This window comes from Vulpes lagopus, chromosome 22, assembly GCF_018345385.1.
Source record: "Vulpes lagopus strain Blue_001 chromosome 22, ASM1834538v1, whole genome shotgun sequence".
Lineage (NCBI taxonomy): Eukaryota > Metazoa > Chordata > Mammalia > Carnivora > Canidae > Vulpes > Vulpes lagopus.
The window spans coordinates 11,792,497-11,819,516 of record NC_054845.1 but is presented as its reverse complement, the minus strand read 5'-3'; the positions used below and the strand labels follow the sequence as shown (position 1 = coordinate 11,819,516).

General features: G+C 36.7%; 2 protein-coding genes across 4 annotated transcripts in view; one reads left to right on the top strand and one right to left on the bottom strand.

Annotated features, from left to right (window-relative positions):
- CARF (calcium responsive transcription factor) overlaps positions 1–104 on the bottom strand; it is a 96,294-nt gene extending 96,190 nt beyond the window's left edge. The window contains exon 1 of the mRNA XM_041737225.1: positions 4–104. The gene's annotated coding sequence lies outside the window, so the exon portion shown is untranslated. The remainder of the gene's footprint in view (positions 1–3) is intronic.
- WDR12 (WD repeat domain 12) lies at positions 66–26,832 on the top strand. 3 transcript variants are annotated; one of them, XM_041737242.1, is made up of 14 exons: positions 66–271; positions 871–936; positions 5,984–6,078; positions 8,972–9,066; positions 10,562–10,668; positions 11,564–11,679; positions 12,290–12,444; positions 13,671–13,716; positions 15,892–15,977; positions 20,405–20,545; positions 20,647–20,752; positions 20,913–21,045; positions 22,653–22,725; positions 23,924–26,832. In XM_041737242.1, exons 2-14 carry the CDS (start codon positions 896–898, stop codon positions 23,999–24,001), a joined length of 1,272 nt encoding a protein of 423 aa, XP_041593176.1. In that variant the 5' UTR covers positions 66–271; positions 871–895; the 3' UTR covers positions 24,002–26,832. The 3 variants fall into 3 exon arrangements, with proteins under 3 accessions (XP_041593176.1, XP_041593175.1, XP_041593177.1); XM_041737241.1 differs by having other exon boundaries at positions 817–936; XM_041737243.1 differs by lacking the exon at positions 66–271 and adding an exon at positions 300–566.
- The last annotated feature ends 188 nt before the right edge of the window (positions 26,833–27,020 follow it).

Here is a 27,020-nt window from a genome sequence, read left to right as displayed (position 1 = left end):
AACCTCGTCTTGGCTCCGAGGCCCTGCCATGGAGACCAGCACAATGCGCAGGCGCATCCTTCTGAGAGCGCGCAGCGCAGGACTGTGAGACTAGACCACTGTCGGCCACCGTCGTCCGTTTCCTTTTCGAGTCTCTCGTCTTCGCGTTCCTGACTCCCACCTGCGTCTAGAGAGAGCCTGAAGCTCCAGCGGCGGGAGCCCTCGGAAAGTCTCGGGAGAGTGAGGTTCCGATTGGGAATATACGTAAAGACACAAAGCCTGAAAGCCTTTGGTAAATTAAAGCTGAAGGCAGAGGCACTATAATAGATATCTGGCTGGAGTTGGAAAAGTTTAATGCAAATAAAATATCGTGAGGGCAGCATGGCAAAAAAAAAAAGAAAAAAAAAAGACTACAATTCCCAGTGGCTAAGCGTCTGAGAAGCGCTGCATTCTGGGAGTGGTAGTGTCTAGAAAGTGTGCTTGAGGTATCGGGTCTGAAGATAACCTCTTAAAATTAAATAGGGAGAGAGAAACAGTTTGCACTGGGCCCTCCTGTATCTTCAGAATCGATCACAGGCCTAAATACGGTAAAGGAAAAGTAAAATTAGGGACACTCTGCCTTTAAGACTATGCTTCGCCAATCGATGATTCCTAAATCTGGGAATCGGTAGTTGATATTTGTGGGCTGGGCCTCTGGTGTCAGACGGGCCTCGTGGTTGGCTCCGGGCTCAGGAGGCCCGTTCGGACCGCATCTCCTGGCGTACCTGTGCGAGCTAATTTTGAGCTGCTGCTGCTTCTTTCTTTCTTTTCTTTTTTTTTTTTTTTTTTTTTTTGTAGTCTTAAGAGACCAGCTCGCCTGTTGTCTGACCATTCCCCCTTACGCTTCCGCAGACAAGTCTCGTGCGCGCTCCTCGCCATGGCCCAGCTCCAGACACGCTTCTTCACTGACAACAAGAAGTAAGCACCCTTTGCCTCTCCTCTTCGCCTCCCCTAGGATCCTTTCCAAGAGCCCCTTCCGTATGACTTTGTGAAGCCTCCGTTGTCTTTGCTCTCAGTTTTCCTCCGCTCTCCCCCCCCCCCCCCCCCCCCCCCCCCCCCCCCCCCCCCCCCCGCCTTTACTCCCCTCCACTGTATTCCTGGCTTCTGCGAGTTTTCGGCTTAATTGAAAGTTCTACCTTTCCGGGATTTCCCGGGGATGGATCCCTGCGATCACTGATCCTTTTTTTTTTTTTTGCGCATCTTCTCAGGCTGTGTATGATTTGAATTGCGAGTGTAGAGGGGGGGATCTGAAGGGCTTCGGGTTTGTTTCCCCACGTACATCTTTTTAAGAATGAACAATGGACCTGGTGGGTACAGGCTGCCGGCTAGTGGTGTTTCAGTTTCTGAACACACAGGTTTATTTGGAGGAGGTAATAGACGATGCTTTTCTAAACCAGGCTGGAAAGTGGAGTTCTGAATAGCGGTTTGGCAGAACTGGTTTTGGATATGAATGTAAAGTCAGGGATCCCTGGGTGGTTCAGTGGTTTAGCACCACCTTGGGCCCAGGGCGTGATCCTGGAGACCCGGGATCCAGTCCGGCGTCGGGCTCCCTGCATGGAGCCTGCTTCTCCCTCTGCCTGTGTCTCTGCTTCTCTCTCGTGTCTTTCATGAATAAATAAATAAAATCTTAAAAAAAAAAAAAAAAAAAGAATGCAAAGTCAATTCAGTTACAGTTGTGTATTTATATACATACTTAGACACGTATGTGCATTTATATGCGTGCATGTATATATGAGCATTTTTATTCAGGGCTCTTGCGTCAGTAGCATTCATTTGAAATCTAACGTATGTATTACACTATTAATTTTTTTAAAGATTTTATTTATTTATTCATGAGAGAGAGAGAGAGAGAGGCAGAGACACAGGCAGAGGGAGAAGCAGGCTCCATGCAGGGAGCCCGACGCCGGACTCGATCCCGGGTCTCCGTGATCACGCCCTGGACTGAAGGCAGGTACTAAACCGCTGAGCCACCCGGGCTGCCCATAATTTTTCTTTAGTGTCTGTTTAGCTATATTGTAAGTCTTTTGATGGGAGGGACTGTGTATTACAGTTCTTGGATTGACTGAGTCAACAAATGTCAAGTTCTTCCCATACTGATGATAAATAATGAATATTTGTTGTATTAACAAGCTAAACGTCAATGGTAAACTAAAAAACCTCCCACCTCAATTAAATTATATCTTTGATTCTTCATAGCTTTATGAGTTGACCTGGTAAATTATTTTCATTCCTCTTGTATTGTTGCTTGCAGTATACATAAACTGTGTCATGAATGCACAGGAGTATTTATACTTGGTCCAAATACTTTTCAAGCAATGTGGTACAATAGCATAACCCCTATGTTTTTTTTCTTTTTTTAAATTTTGCTTATTGACAGGATGGGAGAGAGAGAGGACACGCACAAGCAGGGGGAGTGGTAGGCAGAGGGAGAAGGAGCACCAGGCTCCCTGCTGAGCAGAGAGCACAGGGGCTGGATCCTCCCAAACCCTGGGATTATGACCTGAGCTGAAGGCAGGTGTTTAACTGACTGAGCCACCCAGGCACCCCCCCCCCCCATATTCTTTTTCTTTTTTAAAGATTTTATTTATTTATTCATGAAAAACAGATTGAGAGAGAGAAGCAGAGGCAGAGGGAGAAGAAGGCTCCACGCAGGGAGCCTGATGTGGGACTCGATCCCGTGACCCTGGGATCATGCCCTGAGCCAAAGGCAGACACTCAACAGCTGAGCCATCCAGCTGTCCCTGTATTTTTTTTTCGAATTGAAATTTTTATTGAGATAATCATAGATTTACATGAAGTTTTTAGAAATAATAGACCATTATGTTTTAACCCCTGAGATAAATGAACAAATAGTACATATATGTTTGTGTATGTGTGTGTTTAAATTCTTCAAAAAGGTAACAACACCTAAAAATTAAATTTTTGCTTAACACATAGTATATTCTGGTGCATCAAATGGAGGGGGACTGGTTTTTTCACCTATGTGTATATATTTTACATATACGTGTGTATGTGAATTATGTTACTCCTTCCCCCTCATTTTACTGACCCAATAGTAAATGCAAGGAAAAACAAAAACCTTTTTTTTAAAGATTTGTTTACTTTGGATGGGGTGACTGGGTGACGGGCACTGAAGGGGGCACTTGACTGGATGAGCACTGGGTGTTATACTGTATGTTGGCAAATTGAACTTCAATAAAAAGAAAAATATTTGTTTGCTTATTTTGGAGAGAGAGAGAGAGAGAGCGCGTGTGTATGTATGAGTGGGGGGAGTGGGAGAGAGAGTTCCAAGCAGACTCCCCACTGAGCATGGAGTCCAAGGCTGGGCTGAATCTGTTGACCCATAGATCATGACCCAAAACTAAGAGGTGGATGCTCAACCAAACAAGCCACCCAGGTGTTCTGGAAAAAACAAAAACTTTAATTCTAGGTTTTGTTACCTTTTGGAGGACCTAAGTTACTGCTTACCTTTTTTTAAGGCTTGATACATATACATATAAATATAGCTGTAGCCTTACTACTACTCAAAGTGTAGTTTGAAGATCAGCAACAGCAGCATAATTTGGGAGTTTGTTAGAAAAAGCAGAATCTGAGACTCCACCGCAGACCTACTGATTGCGACTCCACATTTTTACAAGATCTGAAGCCCCCTTGTCTACCTCATTATGGCAAAAGAAATTTGTTGTATCATGTCTTGATGAGCCCCTGGTTCTATCTTAACATCTTTTGAAACTTGTCCATTCCCTACAACTATGGCTCTAACTCAGGCTTTAGACTTTTTTTTTTTTTTTTTTTGTAGTAATATCTTTGTTGAGATGTGATTCACAAACAACAGAATTCGCATTTTAAAATGTCCAGTAGTAGCAAAATTGTACAACTGTCACTGCAATTTTAGAACATTTTTCATCACCCTTTAGCTATTTCCCCCTAATCCTTCCAATCCCAGCCCTAGACAACCACTAATCTACTTTCTGTCTCTGGATTTGTCTGTTCTGGACATTTCGTATAAATGTAATTATATAATATGCAGTCTTTTGTGACTGACTTCTTTCCCTCAAGATAATGTTTAGAAGGTTCATCCGTATTGTAATATGTATCAGTACTCATTTTTTTTATGGCCAAATATTCCATTGTATGAATATACCGTATACCAAATTTCATTTCCAATTTTTAAGTTAATGGACATATGGGTTTCTACTTTTTGGCTATTATGAGTAGTGGTGATGTGAATTTTTGTGTACAAAGTTTTGTTGTTGATGTTGTTTTAAAGATTTATTTATGTGTTTTAGAGGAGTAGAGAGAGTGCAAGGGAGAGGAGGAAAAAGCAAAGGGAGAAAGAGTCCCTAGCAGACTCTGAATTAAGCACAGGCCTAGAGGCAGGGCTCAATCTCGTGACCCTGAGATCACAACCTGAGCTAAAACCAATAGTAGGTTGCTTAACCAACTGAGCCACCCAGGTGCCCCTGTGTACAAGATTTTGTGTAGACATATATTTTCATTTCTCTTGGGTATATACCTAGAAGTGGAGTTACTGGGTCAAGTGATAATTCCATGTTTAATTTTTTTTTTAAGATTTTATTTATTTATTCATGATAGACCTAGAGAGAGAGGCAGAGACACAGGCAGAGGGAGAAGCACGCTCCATGCCGGGAGCCCAATGTGGCACTGGATCCTGGAACTCGATTCCTGGACTCCAGGATCACGCCCTGGGCCAAAGGCAGGCACTGAACCGCTGAGCCACCCAGGGATCCCCCCATGTTTAACTTTTTGAAGAACTGCCAAGTTTACCCAAAGCAACTGCCCCATTTTACATTCCCATCAGTAATGAATAAGGGTTTAAATTTCTTTACTCACTAACACTGCCAGTCTTTTTTATTGTAGTTGTTAAAGTGACTGCAAACTGATATCATGATTTGATTTACATTTCCTTGGTGAATAATGATGTAGAGCATCTTTTTCATGTGCCTTTCATGCAAATATTGGCCATTTGCATATCTTCTTTGGAGAAATGTCCATTTTAATCCTTTGCCCATTTTTTTTTAAGATTTTATTTATTTATTAGTGAGAGAGACAGAGGGAGAGGGAGAAGTAGGCTCCCTGCAAGGAGCCCAAAGTGGTACACAATCCCAGGACCCTGAGATCACGACGTGAGCCGAAGGCAGATGCTCAACCTCTGAGCCACCCAGGTGTCCCTGTTTGCCCATTTTTTAAATTGGCTTATCTTTTTGTTATTGAGTTATAAGTGTAGGTTATATATCCTAGATAAAAAGTTTTTTATCAGAAATGTGATTTGCACATATTTTCTCTCATTCTCTCTTACAAGAGTTTTCTAATTTGACCATTGTATGTTCCTCTAATCCTGTCTCAACAGTGCTGCCAAAAAGGTCTAACAAAACAAAATTCGTTAGGACTCAGTGGTACTTCATTGCCTAGGGAAAGAAGTAAAAATTACTTCACATAGATTAACCACTCCATGCACGTCTCTTTAACCTTATTTTTGGTCACTGTCTAGAGCAAGATCACCTTTGTGGAATAGGCTGCATGGGCAGTTTAGCTGCTATTGGTTACTGCTCTTGCTGCTTTTCTGCACCCCTTGTTTCTGTCTGCCCCCTCTTACCTGACAAAGTCACTCTCCAGAGGTAGCTTAAGAAAGACCTTTCTTGTGTATTCTTTTACACTTTGTTTTGTCTATCCTTTTCTTTGGTTGAAATGATCTACAGCTTCTTTGTTCTCCCATTCTATATATGCTTATGACATTATTCTTACATACTTTTATTGTATTTTGATTACCAGGCTTTGGCCCTTTCTGAGAACAAAGATCATGTCCTAATTCATTTTTGTTAATACCATGTAGCAAAATGTCTGGCATTTATTAGATACCCAGTAAATATTTGTTGAATGAATAAATGCACATTTGTTAAAATATCTGTAGACTTGACTTTGATATATCATTTCCTTTTTACAGATATGTGGTAGATGATGTACCCTTCTCAATTCCTGCAGCCTCTGAAATTGCTGACCTTAGTAACATCATCAATAAATTGCTGGAGGCCAAAAATGGTGTGTATCAATAAAGGCTTTGAGAAGTTAGGAGAGGGTGCAGTGCCACTAACTACACTAAAATACATCACATTTTAATTTTATTTCCCTTTTTTGGGCTTTGTTTTATAACACTGTATGTATTTTGTAATGGTAAAACTTATGGACTGTAAAACATGTTTCCCTGCTGCATGATACTTTTTTAAGTGCTTTGAGATAGAAGTTTTCAGAAAAAATTATTTCCATTTAATCTGATTTTAAGGCAATGTGAAGATAAGGTGGTTGAGATTTAGAAATAAGGTTTTAGTGTCATTTATGACATTGTGATTATAGAAGGGAGACCTGGGATGGGTAGGCATAGAACAAGCATCTAGGTGCTTGGGTCTTACTTGCTACACTTCCACAAAGCAAAATGACAATGTCACTATTTGAGTATTTTTTTTTTTAATTTTTTTTTTTTTTAATTTTTATTTTATTTATTTATGATAGGCACACAGTGAGAGAGAGAGAGGCAGAGACACAGGCAGAGGGAGAAGCAGGCTCCATGCACCGGGAGCCTGACGTGGGATTCGATCCCAGATCTCCAGGATCGCGCCCTGGGCCAAAGGCAGGCGCCAAACCGCTGCGCCACCCAGGGATCCCTGAGTATTTATTTTGTGTAATAACAGATGCCAATATTAATACTAGTATTTTTAAAGTATTTAGGATTCATTCAAAAATTAATGGATAAAGGTTCATAAAGAATATCAAGTAAAACATTTAAAAGGTATAAATATTAAACATATGCTGTTGTATGAAAATAAATTATTAGCCTATAAAACTGGTATGAACAAAATATGCAAAAATATTAATGAAAGAAGATTGGCCACGAGTTGATAATTGTTGAAATTGGGTGGAAGATGTATGAAGGTTTATTATTGTTCTCTACTTTTGCATATGTTTGACATTTTGTATTATAAGATTTTTTTTTTTAAATATTGAAATTATACATAAAATAGAAAAATTAAGAATAAAGTATGACCTTTAAAAACAAAATTTTGTCAATGATGTCACCATTTAGAAGCAAGCATGTTTTTATTTATTTATTTATTTTTTGTTTTGGTTTGGGTTTTTTTTGTTGTTTTTTTTTTGTTTTGTTTTTATTTTTAAAGATTTTATTTATTTATTAGAGAGAGCATGAGCAGGGGGAGGGGTAGAGGAAGAAGCAGACTCCCCACTGAGCAGGAAGCACAAGTCAACTTGGGCTCAATCCTGGGACTCCTGGCTCATGACCTGAGCCAAAGCAGATGCTTAACCCACAGAGCCACTCAGGTGCCCCAAAGCAAGCATATTTTTAAACAGGTATTTCTGATACTCAGAGTTCTTTTGATTCTACCCTACTTGGAGGAATGGGAGGTGAGAGTTATAAATTAATGCCCAATATTTTCCCCTTCTCCATCTTCAAATAATCCCATAATTTTTTTATAGTTTGATATGATGTTTTATTTTGTTTTTCTTTTTTTAACTAATCTCAACACCCAATGTGGGGCTTGAATTCATGACCCTAAGAACAAGAATCTCATGGTTTTCCCACTGAACCAGCCAGGTGCCCCTGAGATGTTTTTGAACAACTTTTTCTTCTTTTTTGGCAAAGGCTGTGGTCAGGGTCTGCAGTTTTTTCACTACTACCAGACGAATGTTCATTCAGAGATAGTCCCATAGCATTGCCCATAGGTTCATGTCTTTACCTTATCTGTTGATATATAGAGATTCTGATAAGTAGTTACTTCTAAATTGCAAGATTGTCATATATCCTACTTACTGAAAAAGTGTTTGAGCTGGAATAAGAATTATTCTTTTAATAGGGTGCCTGAGTGGCTCAGTTGATTAAGCCTCTGACTCTTGATTTTGGCTGAGGTCATGAGATTGAGCTCTGCATTGGCTCTTTGCTGGGTGTGGAGCCACCTTGGAATTCTCTTTTTCCCTTTGCCTTTCCCCACCTGCTTACACTCTTTCTTTAAGGGAAAAAAAAATTATTTGTGAAATAAATACTTTGTAATACCAGTGTATGGATGTGATGCAATAGGAAACACATAATACTATGTGTAAGTATTCTTACAAAAAAAAAAAAAAAAAAAAAAGCAAGCCTGAAGTCTAATTACATGTTTAAATCCACCTAGTGTACAGGACATATAGATGGTAGAGGAACATGTTAAAGGACACCTTGGAGATGTAACCAATCAAATACAGAATGTAAGGAATATTAGAAGATAGATGACCCAGTTTCTTTTACAAATAAATGGCAAGGGAGAAAAAGGAGGGGGAACTGCTAAAGATTAAATAAGATATATTAATCAAATATAATATGTGGACTTTACATGCTGATTCTAAAAAACTCACTGTAAAAAGACTTATGAAACAAAAAAACATGAATATTTGCTATTAAAAGGAATAGTGATTAAATTTTTTAACATCACTACTTTAAGTCCTTATATTTTGGAAATACATACTAAATATTTACAGATAAAATGATAGCATTTCTAAGGTTTGATTTTAAAAAAAACCTGCAGAGGCATAGAGTAAGATGTATAGATGATTGCCCATGAGTTGGTAATTGTCAAAATATGTGATAAGGATGGGGGCTTACAATGTTATTTTTACTTTTATATATATTTGGAATTATCCAGAGAATGAAAAGTTTTTTTAAATAGAGATCATTATGCCAACAATAACAATAAAAAATTATAACAACAGAAGAAAGGATCTGTTCTTAAAAATCATGTAGGGTAGTGGAATACATGGCCTGATTATGCTATGGAGAAATTCAGAGGCCAACTAGGATAATAGGTACCTGTTGTTTTGGGGTTACTCATATATCTCTACCAATGTTACTTCAGGCTCTAAGAGTGATCATTTTATTATGTATTTTTTTTAGAGTTCCACAAACATGTGGAGTTCGATTTCCTTATCAAGGGCCAGTTTCTCCGGTTGCCCTTGCTCAAACACATGGAACTGGAAAACATCTCATCAGTAAGTTCATTCAAATGTTTACCTGCTCTATTTTATGTCAGGTGTTCTTAGACAATGTGGAAAACTTTTAGAATCATCCTGAATCTTTAGCAACCAAGATTTTTATTATTGTTTTTTTCTAGAAATTTGAACTTCAGTTTTTGTGTATTCAGTTTTGAAATCCTCTCTTCTGAGGGTGTATTAAGAAATGCAGATGAACAAATATGAGAAGGAAAGGGAATAGCAAATATACATTTACTGCAAATAAAAGTGTACAAAATGCGGGGATCCCTGGGTGGCGCAGCGGTTTGGCGCCTGCCTTTGGCCCAGGGCGCGATCCTGGAGACCCGGGATCGAATCCCACATCGGGCTCCCGGTGCATGGAGCCTGCTTCTCCCTCTGCCTGTGTCTCTGCCTCTCTCTCTCTCTCTCTGTGACTATCATAAATAAAAATTAAAAAAAAAAAAAAAAGTGTACAAAATGCGCATACAAAAACTTACAAGTTAGGTTATTGTGATTTATATGGTTCCCCTTTCCTCTAATTTTTAAAGCTTCCTTAATATTGCTTTTATAATTTAAAATACAGCTTTTACACTTTTTTGGACAAGTTTTAGAACTGTGATAAAATGTACTAAGATATCATTCTAACCATTTTTATCGAAGTGTATAATTCAGGGGCATTAAGTACATTCACAATATTATGTATGCATCGGTACTGTCCATATCCAGAACTCTTTCATCATCATCATTAAACAAAATGCTTTTATGGTTTTATTTTTTAAAGTTTGTTTATTCTCCACGTACCCCTTCACTTTTGGCATAAGTTTTCCAAGGTCTAAATATTTCTTAATACTACTGTTAGGTCAGATAAAATTTTCACCTTTTGCATGGCTCCAAATTTTCTGAGTTGTGAAGGAGACTGACATGAAGGAGACATGTTAAACTGGGAGTCCTTTATTTCCATAGTGTACTATTTGTTTGTTTTGTTTTTTTAAAGATTTTATTTATTCATGAGAGACACAGAGAGAGAGAGGCAGAGACATAGGCAGAGGGAGAAGCAGGCTCCATGCAGGGAGTCTGACATGGGACTCAGTCCCTGGTCTCCAGGATCACATCCTGGGCTGAAGGCGGCGCTAAACCGCTGAGCCACCCTGGCTGCCCCATAGTGTATTGTTTTAAAACTGTACGCCTGATTGATTTCTGGTCTGTCTCTTTCTTTCTTTCTTTCTTTCTTTCTTTCTTTCTTTCTTTCTTTCTTTCTTTCTTTCTTTCTTTCTTCTATTTTTAATAATAAATTTATTTTTTATTGGTGTTCAACTTGCCAACATACAGAATAACACCCAGTGCTCATCCCATCAAGTGCCCCCCTCAGTGTCCGTCACCCATTCACCCCCACCCCCCACCCTCCTCCCCTTCCACCACCCCTAGTTCGTTTCCCACAGTTAGGAGTCTTCATGTTCTGTCTCCCTTTCTAATATTTCCTACCCATTGATTTCTGGTTTTTCTCTGTGACTAGGAAGAGGTTGTGGAACTGGAATATGTGGAGAAGTACACTGCACCTCAGCCAGAGCAATGCTTGTTCCATGATGACTGGATCAGTTCAGTCAGAGGGGCAGAGGAATGGTATTACCCTATTAATGTTCTTCTATCCATTTCATTAGGCTACTCTATCAGTCTTTTTAAATGTACTGTGTGAATATTTTTTGCTAATTGACTCTGTGTTCTTTGTGAAAGTAGTTTCGTGATATCTGTATCAGTGAACCATGCCAAAGATCTTTTCATTCAATTTATTTAAGAAGAAACTTATCTGTCTCAAGATGTTGTAGTGACATTCGTCTATGGAATCAGTCAAGTGTCTTAGGGCATTTTGTTTGAGTGTGTTGCTTATAAGACCAAAGATATCATTTTTTTCACAGAGGGGGAAAAAGCCTTGTATAGCCACAGATTTCCTAGCCTACTCCCGTGAAGATGTAGATCATACAATTTATTTTAGGAATAAAAAGGGAAGACTAGATTCAAGCAGGTATGGATGACTCAGTGCAAACCCTTACTGGCCTTACTTGTAGAATAGCACTTGAGAATGGATTATGATTATAGTACAACCTTACTTCTTTTAAAGAATATCTTCCTGGAGTTGGTATACAAGTGATGCTTTTACTGGTTTTAATTTTACTTTAGATGGTTTTACTGTTTTTCTGTTAAATGGTTTTCACTGGTTCAGGACAAAGGACCGTTAGGTTTTACAAGCAATTTCCCCGAAAGTTGTAGTGTTTACGACAGTAGTGAAAATGAAATCTAGCATTTTTTAGTTACATTTGTACTTTTAGGAGGTCAGGAGAAGTCAAATGTAACATCTTCTGATCTATTATGTTGTGATTTGAAATCTTAGTCTTCCTGTTAAAGAAGTTTTTAAAGTATACTCCTGAAGGTTTACTTTGTCATTGCTTTAGGAATATAATTGATTTCAGGTTTTGAAAAAGCTTTTTGTATTTCATAGAATTTTTTTTTCTCTTCACAGGATCTTGACTGGTTCTTATGATAAGACTTCTCGGATCTGGTCCTTGGAAGGAAAGTCAATAATGACAATTGTGGGACATACAGATGTTGTAAAAGATGTGGCCTGGGTGAAAAAAGGTTAGGACTGTTTGCCTAAACTGAAAGGAATCCTGCATAGGGAATTGGAAATAAGCCATTTTCAGTGCTGGGGCAGAATAGGGATGGGGTAAGAAGTACCTCATACCTCAGTTATTGTGAGGTCTTTCAAAAATATAGTGTGCAAGAAGAAAAAGATTATGTAAGAGTGGTAGAATTCAATCCTTACTAAATTATAACAAAATATACCTCGAAGTTAATACTGTGTTAAACTCATATTTTATAGTATTTTTGAAGACTCGTCCTTTTATACCATAAGTAACTGGGTTTTTTTTTTAAGATTTTAATTATTTATTCATGAGAGACCCAGAGAGAGAGAGAGAGAGAGAGAGGCAGAGACACAGGCAGAGGGAGAAACAGGCTCCATGCAGGGAGCCTGATTGGGGGACTTGATCCCAGGACTACGGGATCACGCCCTGAGCCAAAGGCTAATGATGCTCAACCATGGAGCCACCCAGGTGTCCCTTTTTATTTTTCAAAGCTGGCTAATGTCTTTCTCAACAACAAATAAGTCAATTCTTCAGTTTCAGAATACAGTGTATTTTAAATTTTTTACTAATTTGTTCTTATTCTTATGATCTCCTTTCTCCAGATAATTTGTCTTGCCTACTACTGAGTTCCTCTATGGATCAAACTATTCTCTTATGGGAGTGGAATGTGGAGAGAAACAAAGTGAAAGCCCTGCACTGCTGCAGGGGTCATGCTGGAAGTGTGGATTCTATAGCTGTTGATAGCACAGGAACTAAAGTAAGTAGCTAGTGTGTTACTACTACTGTTGAATTAGAGTTTGAACTTCCTATGCAAAAAATCTTCATGTATTCATTGTGATTGTCCTACTTTCATAACAAAGAATATGAAATTGAACCCAAAGTACATAGTCTTATAATAAGAGATATAATGATTCACTTCTTCAGTCTGGGTTTCTTTGGTTTAGAACTTTAATATAAACTGCAGAAATTTTATGAAATCAGATTAATAAGCAGTGTAACTTTATTTATTTATAGTGATTACATTTTCAACCTTTGAGCTACTCAGTGCTGTCATGAATTGAAAATGTCTAGTTGATCATCTAAGCCTTAGGTACACTAAGGTTAGTGTTAATAGAGGTTGTTTTACTACTTGTGCTGATTCACTGTATCATGACAAAATGGTCAGAGTTAATTAAAAGGAAACAACCCTGAGTGCAACATTGTATTGACTTTTGAGGGGTTATGCCATTTGAAAATTACCTAAAATTCTGAATTTCAGAGTGCTTCTTCAGCATTTCTTTGCCAGTTAGCATAACAGAGGACAATTTCATGCATTCAGAGGTAAAGATGTATGATTATTTATTTGAGCCATAAATAAGGTTTACCTTGTCAAGTCAAAACTTAAATTACTCATACCTTATCTTTTGGCTATAAGAGACAGAAACTCATCTTGAACTTTTTTCAGTTTAAAAGATTGTGAGATCCAGGAAGGAGTGAATAATCCTATCACCAGCATTTGAGTCTCAGGAACTGAAGCTTGAATGTGGCCAACATACCTCCCTCACTTACCTTCCTAAATTGACTTTATTCTCTTGCACTTCAGATGGACTTTTTCCATATGGCATTAAAACCTGACCTTCGGTATTCCTAGGTTTTACATTATACCATCAGTCTCTGGAAAAGACTAACTTCAACTCTGTGAAACACAAGTTTTCAAAAAGAGATCCTGGAGGAGGGAGAGATCTGTGGCACTGTATAGACCAATTTCCCACCTCGATCTAAGCAACCATAGCCCGGGCACAGGGCCATATAAAAATGGCAGCTCCTTCAGTTGCCATGAGATTGACGATACAACTCCCAGGAGACTAGGAAGCCATGCAGAGGGTACGATAGTAGTAAAAGATTTCAGAACAAAGTAAAGATTTTAAGTTATAAATAGAAAAAACAAGGCAAATAATATGATTATATTGCATACTCTTTTTCTCTTCATGTATATCTTTTTAGTTTTGCAGTGGCTCCTGGGATAAGATGCTAAAGATCTGGTCTGCAGGTAAATTAAGTTTTTGTTGTACTTTGACTTATTAATGATGTTTCAAGAATTTCAGGGAAAGAATACTATTTAACACATATTTTTCCATAAAAATGGACCAGAGCTTTTGAGGACATAAATAAAGGAGCATATAGAGAAAAATTAATATATTTCATTGTATTTCAAAACGTGTTTCTCTCTACCACACTTTTATTTATTGAACCGTGTCACTGAATTGCTGCAAGTAACCAACATGATTGATGCAATAAGACATAACTGCCTTAGTTCTCAGAGTTCTCTTATTCTGGAACCTGGAAATAAAAATACTTTCTGAGTCATTTTGATAGACTCCACTGTTAGAGAAATTTCTTTTCTTTTCTTTTTCTTTTTTTTTTTTTTTTTAAGATTTTATTTATTCAGGGCAGCCCTGGTGGCACAGCGGTTTAGCGCCGCCTGCAGCCTGGGATGTGATCCTGGAGACCCTGGATTGAGTCCCACGCCAGGCTCCCTGTATGGAGCCTGCTTCTCCCTCTGCCTGTGTTTCTGCCCCTCTCTCCCTCTGTCTCTATGAATAAATAAAATCTTCTTTTTTTAAAGGTTTATTTATTTATTCATTTAGAGAGAGAGAGAGGCAGAGACACAGGGCTGCCCAGAGAAATTTCTTAGTTAGCTGATTTACTTAAGTTTTTAATGTAGTTTTGCCAAACTTAATTTTTTTTACTTTGAAATCATAGAAGGAACAATTAGAAGAGGAAGAGTTGAAGGAGGGAGGACTCTTAGAGGAAGGTGCTTTGACATTAGTGACGGGAAAAAGAGAGGGAAGACCCACAGATATTTAAATTAAAAAGAACTGTGGTCTAGAATTACTTAAAGAGGTAAACAGAAGCAGAATCTCTATTATGTCTGAGGGAATAACCGTATTGCAGTAAAATAGCGTACAGTTCACAAAGTTGATTTGGGAGATCAAGAAAAGCTTAAATGGTGGCAGGAAATACAGAAGTCATTTCAGTAGATTTCCCAATAAGCAAACAGCTTTGTTTTGTTAAAGATTTATTTATTTATTTCAGAGAGTGAGAGTGGGGGTTGGAGGGCAGGGCAAAAGGGAAAGAGAGGCAAAAGGGAAAGAAAGAGGGAAAGGGAAAGAAAAAAATCTCAAGCCGACTTCCTGTCCTAGGGAGCCTAAAGCTCAAGGCTTGACCTCATAATCCTAAAATCATGACCTGAGCTGAAGTCAAGAGTCAGACACAACTGACTGAGCAACCCAGGCACCTCTTTAAGCAAATAGTTTTGAGGCAGAAAGTGGTTTATTTGGATAATTTTCCTTTTGTAGGAAAGTATATTTTAGTGTATATTTCATTGTCTGAGATACTCTTAATTCATTGTTAGAAAAGTAAAATAGTCAAAATAAACATGACTGGATTATATTTCCTTTTAATGTGTTTGTTTAACCTTGTCATTCCCTTCTTTATAATAAAAATACAATGTGAACTAATACTAAGTAATTTTTCATAGATATGGTAAAGTGATTAATATTCATAATGATGATCTTAAAGACATGGCAAAATAACAAACTGGTTAGACTTTATGATTTTAGTGTGCTCTCTTTTTTGCTTTTTCCTTTTAGAAGATTGATAACCCAGGTGTTGGTTTTTTTTTCCAGGTGTTGTTTTTAAATATAAATTTCTGTTAACCAAAATAAGGAGGCATAGCTATTCCTTAACCACTTGAGATAACATGGAGAAAACATACTCAGAAATATAAGAATTCTTTTTTAACTTTTTAAAAAAATTTAACTTCAAAATACAAGAATTCTTTTTTTTTTTTTTTTTTTAAGATTTTATTTATTCATGAGATACACAGAGAGAAAGAGAGGCAGAGACACAGGCAGAAGGAGAAGCAGGCGCCACGCAGGGAGCCCAATGTGGGACTGGATCCTGGGTCTCCAGGATCACACCCCGGGCTGCAGTGGCGCTAAACCGCTGAGCCACCGGGGCTGCCCAAAATATAAGAATTCTTTTAGGACTGTTTGCAATCAGAGAGCACCTGGCTGGCTCAATTGGTAGAGTACCCAACTCATGATCTTGGGGTCATGTGTTCGAGCCCCATGTTTGACATATGGATTACTTAAATAGATAAAAGACTTTGTAATTAATATTTACCATAAATTTTTAAAATATCTAATTCTCTGTGATACAGTTCCTACAGATGAAGAGGATGAATTGGAGGAACCCACAAATCGACCAAGAAAGAAACAGAAAACAGAACAGTTGGGACTGACAAGGGTAAGTATTTTTGAGAACTTAACTATATTTGGTCTATATTGACAAATATATGACAATTTAATCTTTCCTATTTAAATTTCCCATTTTCTTGCCTTGCTACTTCAATCATAATTAGGCTTTCTTGGAGTAGATTTGTAAATTTTTATTACACATACTGTACTATGCAACATTGATCTGAGTCTTTGAATGTAGTGATATTGAGCCAGGCTTACAGATTGGTAGGTCAATTATTTAGCTATTATGTTTGATCTCATGGTGCATTTTGTAGTAGAATCTTTTAATTGTGAAAGCTTACACCCAAGTTAAATGAAGCATTTCACTACCTGTTTAATATTGTTTTACACTGAGGATATAATTCTTACAAGGAATGCTAATTATGTCTCCTTAATCTATAGAAACCAAGAGTTTAATTTGATTTTCTATTTTGTCATTTAGCTATTAGATCCAGTTAAATCAAACTCAGAAAGTTCGTCCTGATTCTTATTTGTTCTGTTTTGTTAGGAAAATATTTATCATAATCTGATCTTACCTATGTTAATATGCTTAATGGGAAGGATGGTACTGAATCAGGTTTAGGAAAACTTGTTTTTCATTCACTTTTTATAGCTGTAATGAATGTGCAATAAAGCATATTAAATTCTTATGGTTACCAATAACAAGATATTTTATAAATATGGTTGCAAAGGGAGACACCTAGGTGGCACAGTCGATTAGGTGTCCAACTCCTGGTTTTGGCTTGGATGATGATCTCAGGGTCCTGGGATTGGGCCTCAAGTCTGGCTCCAGCTTGGCTCTGGCTTGGTGCCAAGTCTGCTTCAGATTCTTTCTGCCTCTCCCTCTGCCCCTCACCCACCCAAATAAATCTTTTAAAAAGAAATGGTTGAAAAGGAGGAATAAAGTATGATTATAAAATGATTTGTCAGACTCACATAAAATGCAATAAAAGACAGCACTTAACTGGTTCCAACTGAAAGTAGTGATTTATAATTTCTCAATATATTTTAAAAGATTTTATTTTGGGATGCCTGGGTGGCTCAGTGGTTGGGCGCCTATCTTCAGCTCAGGTCGTGATCCTGGGATCCAGGATTGGGTCCCACATCGGGCTCCCTGTGATGAGCCTACTTCTCCCTCTGCCTGTGTCTCTGCCTCTCTCTCTCTGTCAGTCTGTGTCTCTCATTAATAAATAAATCTTAAAAAAAAATTTTTTTTATTTATTTTTTTAAATAGGCTCCATGCGCATGCGTGGAGCTCAACGTGGGGGTTGAACTCACAATCCTAAGGTCAAGAATTGGACGCTTAACCAACTGAGCCATCCAGGGGTCCCTAGTTTTTGTTTTTTTTTTTAAAGTAATCTATACACCCAACATGGGACTCCAGCTGACAGACCTGAGATCAGGAGTCGCATGCTCTATCAACTGAGCCAGCCAGGCACCCCTATAAGTTTTTGTGTGTGGGTTTTTTTTTTTTAAGATTTTTATTTATTTGACAGAGATAGAGCACAAGCAAAGGGAGAAGTAGGCTGCCTACTGAGCAAAGCTGCATAGCTGCTTCCCAGGACCCTGGAATAATGACCTGAGCTAAAGGCAGGTCATTAACCAACTGAGCCACCCAGCCCCCAATTTAATACATATAAACATGGACTGCTGAATTCCAAGGGGAATGATCTGGCAGCTACTTAACTTCTTTATCACTTAGTCTTAAATTAAAACTGAGTGCCTTACCAATTGGATATTGTGCCAGTGGTAATTTAGTGATGCATCTCTCTGATCAACCTTAAGAAATATGTGAGTAGGAAAAGATGTCTTGAATTAAAGAAATTCTTTCTCAGATGGTAGCTTTTCTTAAACCTTTCTTTCAATTGAAGTCTGACATACATATGGTTAAGTGTACAATGAGTTTTACAGATGTAATCATGAAACAGAATGAAATGAAATTACCAAATGAAATAGAATTACCAACACCCTAGAAGACTCCCTCTAGCCTCCCTTGCAATCAGTAGCCCCTAAAGTTAGGTAGTCACCATTCTAACTGATGTCATCTTATGCTGGATGATATTTTTAAACTTCAGGTGATATCTATGAGATTTCCTTTATGCTGCTACATGTAACAGTTCATTAATGTATAGCATCCCTTTGCATGGACTCTACCAGCCTATATCCATTCTTCTTTTGGTGGACATTTAGATTGACTCTAGTTTTGGCTACCATAAATACAGTTGCTAAGAAAGTTCTTGTCTTTTGGTGTACATATTCAGTCATTTCTGCATTTGTAGAATTGCAGAAATAGAATTTCTGGGTCACAGGGTAGGCACAGGTTCAGTTTTCCAAATGTTAGATATTGCCAAAAAGTCTTCCAAAATGGTTATATCAGTTTGTAGTTCCACTGACAGTGTACAAAGATTCATAGTTACTCTACATCCTTACCAGCACTCAGTATGGTCAATTTTTTTTGTCATAACTAATTTCATTTAACATATATGTTATACATTTACTTAACTGTTAAAAATCTATCATTTTGTTGATTTCTGGTGGTGTGTAGTATAAGTCCTGGCCCTTTGATGCCTAGTTATGAAGTGCCTGTTCATGTTTTTAGCCCATTTTTTTAAAGTGCAAGAAAAAAATATACACAATTAAAAAAAGAAAACAAAGTTGTGTTGTCTATCTTTTTCTTGCTGATTTGTAGGAGTTCTATATTCTCAATTCATTGTCTTAAATACTTTTAAGTATTTTTTCCTAGTTTGTACCTTGTTGAGCACTTTTAAGCTTGCTTCCATTGTCCATATAATTTTAATTTATTTTAATAAATTAAAATTATTTATTGCCCATATATTATGAGAAATCATAATATATTCACTTTCTCACTTACGTGGGTTTTTGTAGGTAGGCTTTAGATTCATGCATTTATAAGTAATTGAAGTTGTGCTGGAAATCCTTGAGGTGTTGTTTGAAGTGAAAATTGTGCTGTAGTTAGAAATAATAGAAAGGTTGGATTTTTAAGGCCAAATGATTAGACAAGACAGATCTCAAAAACAGTTATCTTCTCTCTGGTTTTCTTTCTAGTACCTTGCATGTATTAATATGAGTAATACTGCCATTCAGTTAATTTACTTGTCATCCACTTCATACATTAACATATAGTCAGGTTTTTTCTTCATTTTCACTCGAAACTTCTTTTTCCCCTCCAGTATTATTGAGTTTATTTGTTGAAGCAGTGCCAAAGTTGACTTTCCTACCTATTTTTAAAAAAATTTTGCATTTAGGAAAAGTCACTTTTTTTGGTTCGTAACTTTTAATTTTTGATAAATGCATAGAATAACTACTGCATAACCAAATACAACACAGTTTATCATCTCCTAACACTCCTGTTGCCCATTTGTTTTTACTTTGCTGTTTTCTATCCTAGAGCCTCTGCTGGATTATCTTTGTTACCTTACTCTTAATTTTGCTTCAGATCATGACAGAAGTAGTTCTGTTCCTCATTCCTCTTATCAGGCTCCTTTACATCATCCAGGAAAATTTTAGAGCTGGAAGAGAGGTCTCAGGTTATTTGGTCCAGGAGTTGGCAAACTATAGCTTACTGGCTCATTGGCTGTGTCCTATTTTTATACTACAAAGAGCTAAGACTGGTTTTTGCATTTTTAAGGGGTTTTTAAAATAAAGAAGAACATACAACAGAGACTAGAGAGACTAAAATTCTTTCTGGACCTTTATGAGAAACTTTGCTGATCTCTGATCTTATATAAGCCTCTCACATTATAAATGAGGTAATATTTAAGAAGGTTAAATATAATAAAGTTAGAAAAGTAGATTGTCTCCCATTTCAGAACTCTTTCCCTCTCTCTATCACGTGTTCTTTATATTTAAGATAGACATTACACCTAGTTTGGGAATTTTAATTTGAGAAAAAATTAGAGATTTGGAAGTATTAAATGAACCATGGGCATTATTTAAAGATTGAATGAAAGAACTAAAAGATGCTGAGGAAAGGGTGAGAGTAACCTGAGATTCATTTACCTGGAAGTGTTAGGAAGAACATGGCAGCATCTGGAGTCAAACCTAGATCTCTCTGACCCCAGAGCTTTCCAGCTAACTTCTATATATAACATTTATATATGAGTTAGGGTTAATATTAATACTTCTCAAAATAAAAAGTAGATGGGAAGGCAGCAGGATATTGACGAAAGACTACAAACTTCGGAGTAATATTTGAGTTCAAATTAAATCTGCCATGTGTAAGCTGTATGACCTTGAGCAAGTTCCCTTTCTCTGCTTCATCTATAAAATAAAAGCAAGTATCTGTTTTGGAGGGTTATTATAAAGAACTAAGAAAGCTAAAGCATCTGGCATAGGGGCTTCAGAAGTAAATATTATTGTTTCAATTACTCTAAACTGAAAATGCTTTTCCTTTTGGGTATCTTTCATTTCTAGACTCCTATAGTGACCCTCTCTGGCCACAAGGAAGCAATTTCCTCGGTTCTTTGGTCAGATGCTGAAGAAATCTGCAGTGCATCTTGGGACCACACAATTAGAGTATGGGATGTAGAGTCTGGCAGTCTTAAGTCAACTCTGGTAAGACTTATAAATTCAGTGATTCTCTGATTAACTTTGAGCTTCTAAAGATAGTTATTTCTAGTCCACATGGTCAAATGTTCTTTCTCTTTGTTTTTCAGACAGGAAATAAAGTGTTTAATTGTATCTCCTATTCTCCACTTTGTAAACGTTTAGCATCTGGAAGCACAGATAGACATATCCGACTGTGGGATCCCCGAACTAAAGGTGAGTTGTGTAAGTCACTGAAGGAGAAATATGTGTAAATAACATCAGTTTCTCCTTTCACTAGAGAAGTGTATTAAAAGATAATTTTCTACAAACATTGTTTTGGGTTCTACCTACTTATCTTCTAAAATTCAATAATTATTATTTTTATTTTGTTCAGATGGTTCTTTGGTGTCGCTGTCCCTGACCTCACATACAGGCTGGGTCACATCATTAAAGTGGTCTCCTACCCATGAGCAGCAGCTGATTTCAGGCTCTTTAGATAACATTGTCAAACTGTGGGATACAAGGAGGTAAATCCTATTTATGATCTACAAAGAAAATACATCGATTACTTATTATATACAATGACAATGAATTGAATGCTGAAAAGATTATCCAGAAGCAGAAGGGTGAAAAAGTTTTTGGTTATATGACCTGATATGATAAATATTCATGTTTAAAAGAAAAGCCAGGGTCAAAGGAATTTTCTTCATTATTGATAGATTATTTTTTGCATTCTGAAAAAAATCATCTTGAACCTTCATATAAACATGATATAGGAAGCCAGTGGTTTCTAAATAAATGGAAGCATAATCAAATAAGAAATTACATGTTAGTAGGAAATTAAATAAATATACATTTTTTAAAAGATAACTAGATATTAAAGTTCTCTTTTTTGATACTGTATATACAGAGTGCCCCCAGTGAAATGCATACACAATTTACGTACATATTTTTACAAGTAGAATGGAGAGGCATTAATCAAATACCTGTTTGTTTACCTAAATCTGTATTCTAACATCCTTACACTACCTTATGATGTGTGATTTGTTATTATCTAGAAAGTTGTTAACATTTTAGTTGGATACTTTATATAGCCATTAGCATATAGTTTCTGATAATAGTAGTAAGTGCCATGAAGAAAGTAAAGCAGAGTAAAAGGATACTTCTTTAGGGATGGGGTCTTCTTGAAAGTGATTTTCTAGTGAATTGAACAATGGGAAGGTATTAGCCATGCACAAATCATGTCTGCTGGTTCCATTAGAGGGAACCAGCAGACAAGGTGGGGAAAATCTTAGCGTGTTGGCAAAATAAGCAAGAAGGCCAGTGTTGATGGAATGTAAGCAAGGAGAAGAGGGGTAGGAGATGAACCAGGTAGTAGTTGTACTGAGTAGTACCTTATGGGCCATGGTAAGGAATTTGGTAATCATTCTAAGTACCCAATAATGGGGAAGGCTTTGGGGGGCTCTAACTAGGGTAGGAAGAATGGAAGCAGAGAGGTTCTAAGTTAGATTCTTGGTATATTTTGAAGACATCTCTTTGGCAGGGTGGGCTCATGGGCAGAATATGGAAATAGAAATCAAGGAATAATGCCCATTATTTTCTGCCTGAGCAGTTGGGCCATTAGTGGTGCAATTTATTCTGATGGAAAAGAGTAGAGAAACAAGTTTATGAGGGAAAATCAAGAGTTTTGTTTTGTTGGTTTAAATTTGTAGTGCCCATAAGACATCCACATGTTGAGTAATTGGATACACATCAAAATCGGAATGAGTTTGGACTAAAGATAGAAACTTGAGAGTTGTCATCGTATACATGGATAGACAAAGGATATATAAGGTCATGAGTTGATGGTAAAAGAAAAATGGTCAAGGAAGTGTGAAAATGAGACTAATTATGAATAAATATTTATAAATAGCATTTTTTCCTATTTGAATATTTGTTATAGTAAATCTCTGTATTCTGCTAATGATAGGGGAAAATCAGGAGAGATGGTCAAGTAAGTACTCAGGATTTTAAGGTTAACTGGTTATAGGGGCAAGGATGGTAAAGTCTGTAAACTTTTCAGAAAAGTAAATATGTGTCATACATTTTAATATTGTGAAATGCATATAACATGGTAATACTTTGATTTTTTTAGTTGTAAAGCTCCTCTCTATGATCTGGCTGCTCATGAAGACAAAGTTCTGAGCGTAGACTGGACAGACACAGGGGTAAGAATTTATTAGTTATCTGGTAAAGAGGAAAAATAGAGAATAAATCTGGTCTTTGTATTTAGGGAGTTATTAATTTCATTCTATCTGATAATTATAATTCTGTATTCTAAGTTTTCCTTAATATTACTCATAAAAATCTCACATCACAAAAAAAAAAAGTCTCCCATCACGTTCAAAGAAGAAACAAATTTGTTTTTTATAATTAGGAGTAGTAAAATTTGAAAATTTTGAAGCAGTGTTCTTCCCAATTTTTTTTTTAAAGATTTTATTTATTTATTCATGAAAGACACACAGAGAGAGAGAGAGGTGGGCTCCATGCAGGGAGTCTGATGTGGGACTTGATTCCAGGACTCCAGGATCATGCCCTGAGCTGAAGGCAGATGCTTAACTACTGAGCCACTCAGGCATCCCTTTTTCTCAAGTATTTTAATGAAATGTGTTAAGTCCATAAATTTGCTCCTTTAGACTAAACAGATCTATTTCCCACTTAAATTTTGCAGAATTAAGTCTAGACTATATAATGTGCTTAAAGAATTAGAGTTTACTTCTTTTTATGTGTAAACATTAGCTCTTATTGCCTAAGGATTCTTTTCCAAATACAGGTCCTAAGGATACTTGAATAATTTGTAATATCCATTTACCTGCAAACAGTTAAGATACTCTCCTATAAAACATACTTTTCTTGGGGCACCTGGGTGGCTCGGTGGTTGAACATCTATCTGCCTTTGGTTCAGGTCGTGATCATGGGGTCCTGGGATCAAGTCCCACATCAGGCTCCCCGCACGGAGCCTGCTTCTCCCTCTGCCTATGTCTCTGCCTCTCTCTGTGTTTCTCATGAATAAATAAAATCTTTAAAAAACAAAAAAACAACCTTAATTTTCTTAAATAGAAATTAATTAAAAACTCTTATCACCCCTCAGACTTTTAAATTTTATTACATTTCTTAACAAATGCTTCATAGAAAGTACAGTAGCCTCAACCAAATTCAAATGATCACTTTTAAAGTTTTAATATAGTGTATTATAATATGGTAGTGAAATTGATGTAATTGGTCCTTTTAAGTATTAACTCTGAATGCGAGTTAACTGCTCATCTATAATTCCTTCTGTAATCAGAATCATCGGTATTTAACTATGTTTCACTATCATATGAAATAATTATGTTTACGTGTTTTTTTTCCTCTCCCTTTATGCAGTTACTTCTGAGTGGAGGAGCAGACAATAAATTGTATTCCTACAGATATTCACCTACTACTTCTCACGTGGGAGCATGAAAGTGAATGACAAATTTGACTATAGAGATTGTTTCTGTAAATGAAATTGATAAAGAATCCTCAGATTGTATCAGTGACGGTTCAGAAAGCAGCCTCTTTAAGTTTATATAATGTTTTCACCCTTGTTAATTGCTATCACTGTTTTTCATTTTATATTTATTATACAATAGTTTGTGTTGTTGAAATATAAAATGTGATATGCCTTCTCTGCCATATGCAAACTCTTGAAACTAAACTAAGTTTTTTAGTTTCCTTTTAGAGGTATTCATTTGAATTAAGATTTGCTTTGAGATGCTGTAAAAGTATTAAAAATATAGTAATTGTCCAGATATTTATTTCTGATGAGGAAACTTGAGTTTTTTTGTACATTAGCTGTTTAAAAAAAACATCATAAGAAAACTAATACATTCTAATAGAGAAAAAATTAGAAATATAATTTACTTAGGGTAAAATAATTGATGTTTATAATAAGACTTTGTGGGTATTCAGAAAATTAAAACATTTAGATGCTGCCAATGAAGAGTTTGTTGAAATACTTTAAGTGAAGTACTTGTATTAAAGATGTTAGGATCCTCTAGAAGTTACATACAGATTTCATGGTAACCTGGAATCTTTCTCCCTAATATATCCTTGTATAGAATAGAATCTTTAGACAAACCTTTCAGTCAGTATTAGATAATATTCTATAAATTTTTTATCATTAGCATTTATTTTAATGCATACATTATATACCAGATATTTAATGTAAATGTCTTCTTAAAGTGTGACTTAATCCTCAAGCAGAGCACTTCAGCCTCTAATATATGGAAAATAAGTTTAGTCTCATCACTAGACTGTAATTCAGTAAATCTCACAAAATGTTCCTAACAGGGGTCTAGGAAATAATACGTATACTTGGCTGCAATTAAAAGCCGAATTAGCAGTAGATTAAGCCAGAAGTTTAGTTCTCTTACAAGATGAAATCCAGAGGCAGTCCAGGTCTGTGAAAGTTTCATTCCACACTCTTAGGGACCCAAGCTCTGTCTATCCATAGGATTTGGTCCTCATCTTCACACAAGAGCTAGAGCTACTGTTATTATAACATTTCTTAAAAGAAAGTATGTTTTAATGCCAAAAAATAGGGGTGGCTGGGTGGCTCAGTCGGTTAAGCATCTGCCTTCAGTTCAGGTCATGATCTTGGGGTTCTGGGATTGAGCCCCACACTGGGCTTAGTGGGGAATCTTCTCCCTTTCCCTCTGTATTCTTTCTTCCCTCTCTCTTTCTTTCATTTTTTTTTTTTAACTTCTATAGGACAAAGAAGAATTTATATTCTTGTTTTGGATGTTCCCTGAATGAGCCTTAAGGGCAGAGTAATTTTAAAGGTTTTCTTTACACACCCAATCTGGGCTTTTCAGTTGTAGTATGCATACACTAGGTAGTTGAAGCAAAGGTAAAGAGGCCTATTTATTAGATGTAGTGAACAGAAAAGGAAGTGGCATCACTTATTGGTTCCCTACTTATTCTCAACCCTGGTTCCAAGGATACATTCATGGTTCAAGCATTCTCCTTTGGGAAGGGGTGTAACATTAATGATCAAGGCTCTGGGATCAGTCTTCTGCCCAGTTTCTCTCCTTGTGTAACTCAAGTGGTTAGATCTTATTCTTCAAACAGGAAAAGTATGAGAGGACAACTGAAGCCTAGAAGACTCAGTGCCCTTAGAACATACTGCTCTCCTACTCCCATCCTCCACCTTTTCCTCCAGAGTAGGCGTCTCCCTTTCAATGGTCCATTTTCCTCTATTTTAGTTACACCAGAGACAAGGGCTTTACATGGACTTATCTGCTCCCAAGATTCTTGTGGAAAAATGAGTGTTGCTGCTTTCCTAGCAATGGCAAAGTTAGGAACGAGGCAGTGCAGTGCTCAGGACCTGCTGATTGGTACAAGATTACTTATGCTATCTTGCCGTAGTAATGAGATTCATAAACTTGTTGATACTTGCTCTTACCTCATCAAAGTTTTAAGAAATTCCTTTCTTACTGCTTAATGATAAGCGTTAACATTAAAAATCAGCCTCAAAGTCTACCTAATAGTTCAAGAACAAAGGTTGAACTTCTCCCATGTACCAGGGTCTCTTTGAAGATGGAGGAAAGGGGAGAAAAGCAGAAGATGTTTAAGACATGGACACTACCTCCAAAAAAGATAACCTAGCATGGAAATACTTATATAAATATTATATAAATAAGAATTAGTTATAACAGTGACTTAAATGTATAAAAGATGTAAATATAAGGTAGAAAGGTGGCATAGAACAGGAAGCAACTAGCTTTATGGGAAGTAAGTTGGATGTCAAGAAAAATATTGTAGAATAGTGATACTTGAGCCAGATCTGGACAGATACTGGTTGGGAAGGTGGAGATGGTCCCTCTGGCACAAGGAGCAGCACAAAAGCATCAGAAATGATAGCTAAGAAATAACATGAGGAAGGAAGAAAATATATTTCTTCATATGCTAAGAAGTTCAGTTTTGCTTCCCTCTTTTAGTTAAAGCTGCCTCCAGGTCTTATCTAAGACGTGATTATGTTTTTATATTGGAAGCCATGAAAACAAAACCTGGCTGTGGCAAATACCTAGAGATTATCCAGGTAGACAGTTAAGTTATATAAGATTTTTTAATTCTACATAGAATGCAGGAAAACGTAATAGATTTTTAGGAATATATGACCAGTATCTGCTTTGTCCTGTGAATTTCGAATGGCCATTTTGGAACTATTGTCATCAATGCATAATAATATATCAAAACGCTTCCTAGCATTATTGGGGAAAAGAACAAATGAAAGTTTAAATTGATATAAAATACACATAGTTGGATAATTGAACAAACAACCCTGCTAACCACATACTCTCTGGAAATTTGATAATATTGAAATCTTTTCACAAAAAATTTTTATGTATTCTAATTTTGAAAAACTACATATATGAAGCAAACATAAGGAGAAATAATTTTGATACTACTGTAGCTCCTAAAAGGACAAAAAAAATAA